The sequence below is a fragment of the Penaeus chinensis genome, chromosome 17 (assembly GCF_019202785.1).
Source record: "Penaeus chinensis breed Huanghai No. 1 chromosome 17, ASM1920278v2, whole genome shotgun sequence".
Taxonomy (NCBI): Eukaryota; Metazoa; Arthropoda; class Malacostraca; order Decapoda; family Penaeidae; genus Penaeus; species Penaeus chinensis.
Genome location: NC_061835.1, coordinates 5,795,299 through 5,797,317, shown reverse-complemented (window position 1 = coordinate 5,797,317; position 2,019 = coordinate 5,795,299). Strand labels below are relative to the sequence as shown.

Here is a 2,019-nt window from a genome sequence, read left to right as displayed (position 1 = left end):
CTGTGATTTTTCTTTTAAACCTAGTCAATTCATGTCTACAGATATACGAGATAACCAGTGAATATATTTGGTTAACTAATTTTTTTAATTCTAAAAAATACAATTACTGCGTTATGTAAATAACATATTCACACAGACCGCAGAAGGAAGAGAGGAAGGAGAGAATGAGAAAGAGGAAAGAGGAGAGAGAAAGAGAGAGAGGAAGGGAGAGAGGAAGAGAGAGAGAGAGAGAGAGAGAGAGAGAGAGAGAGAGAGAGAGAGAGAGAGAGAGAGAGAGAGAGAGAGAGAGAGAGAGAGAAAGAGAGAGAGAGAGAGCGAGAGAGAAAGAGAGAGAGAGCGAGAGAGGGAAGGAGAGAGAGAGAGTGAGAGAGAGAGAAAGGGAAGGAGAGAGAGAGAGAAATATAAAAAGATTAGATAGATAGATAGATAGATAGATAGAGAGAGAGAGAGAGAGAGAGAGAGAGAGAGAGAGAGAGAGAGAGAGAGAGAGAGAGAGAGAATTAAGAAAGTGAGAGAAAAAAGGAAAGAGAAACAAAGAAAAAGAAAGAGAGAGAGAGAGAAATAGGCTCATTTTCGAGGTAATGAAAGATACTAAAAGCAGTGAACAAGAATTTTAGATCTTCATAATAAAAGACAATTTATTTGATTCCATTCAGTTACTTGGACAGGAAAGAATGACAGGATAAGGAAAAAACACGAGAAAGAAATGAACGAGAAAGAAATGAACTTCTTATAAAAAAAGAAATAAAGCAAGAAAAAGGAAATGTTAGCAACAACAACAGTTATAATGATGATAATGATTATAACAATAATAATAAAGATAATAATAGTAATAATGATAATGATAATGATAATAATAATAATAATAATAATAATAACAATAATTATAAAAAATATAATAATGAAACTAATGATAATAACAATGATAATAATGATAATGATAATGATATTAATAATGGTTAAGAAAAAAAATAATGATAATAATAATGATAATAATAACAACAGTAATGATAATGATAATAATAACAAATAATAGTAATGATAATAATAATAATAATAAATAATAGTAATGATAATAATAATAATAATAACAATAACGATAATAACAATAATAATATTGATAAAAATCGAGATAAAAAGATAGATATGAATAGAGATAGAAAGATGGATAGAAATAGACAGAAAGAAAGATTGATAAATATAGACAGAGAGGTAGATGTACTAATGACTGGTCAAATATTATCATACAATAATGAATAAATTCTTATCATAAATACAATGGGCTTAAAATCACACTCGTCTTCACTTACTTATCAAGGAAAGTAAAAGTTTGAACGATAACTATTTTACTTTATTCTCATTATGCCAAAACTGACATCAAATACAAAGCAATGACATTTGTAAATATAACATGTAAATAACTTAAGAAACGCTTAAAGCCCGGGTATAAGGCTTTTTTTTTTTTTAAATAATTGGAAAACTTGAATCTAATTTAGCTGCAAACTAAATTAGATAATATATTGGTAAATTATAATATATTGGTCTCTTGATTTTCATTTAAAAAGAGAGAACATATTCTTGCAATAACCTTAATTCATATTGTTTTTGTTTTTTTTATTTAAAAGTAGCATTGTGAGATGGATCAAGATTTGTGTATATATTTATTTTTCACTCTTAGGGATTTATGTCATCTACATAAAAAAAAAAAAAAAAAAAAAAATACGTCCACGCAATAACACTACATTATTATTAATATAATTTAAAAAAAAAAAAAAAAAAAAAAAAAAAAAAAACGGACAAATGTACAACACCAAATATGAAAATAGTTACTTTAGTTTTTACGACTAAACCTATTTGTAAAATTATAACAATCAGCTATTTCCCGGAGAAACTTTGCCGTTGCTTTCACCGTGTAGATGGCAGCACCGCCTTCTCTACCATCCACCGTGATGGTAACCGGGACGAGGAGCATTGAAACTTTGGAAGCCGAAGAACTGGAAGATTAAGGTACATTAATCA

At 28.5% G+C, this 2,019-nt stretch overlaps 1 protein-coding gene across 1 annotated transcript in view; it reads right to left on the bottom strand.

The window, feature by feature from the left end:
* Nucleotides 1-1,779: 1,779 nt before the first annotated feature.
* LOC125034259 (myelin-associated neurite-outgrowth inhibitor-like) overlaps nt 1,780-2,019 on the bottom strand; it is a 20,300-nt gene continuing 20,060 nt past the window's right edge. The window contains exon 7 of the mRNA XM_047625996.1: nt 1,780-1,994. Coding sequence (XP_047481952.1) covers nt 1,935-1,994 — 60 coding nt within the window. The 3' untranslated portion in view covers nt 1,780-1,934. The remainder of the gene's footprint in view (nt 1,995-2,019) is intronic.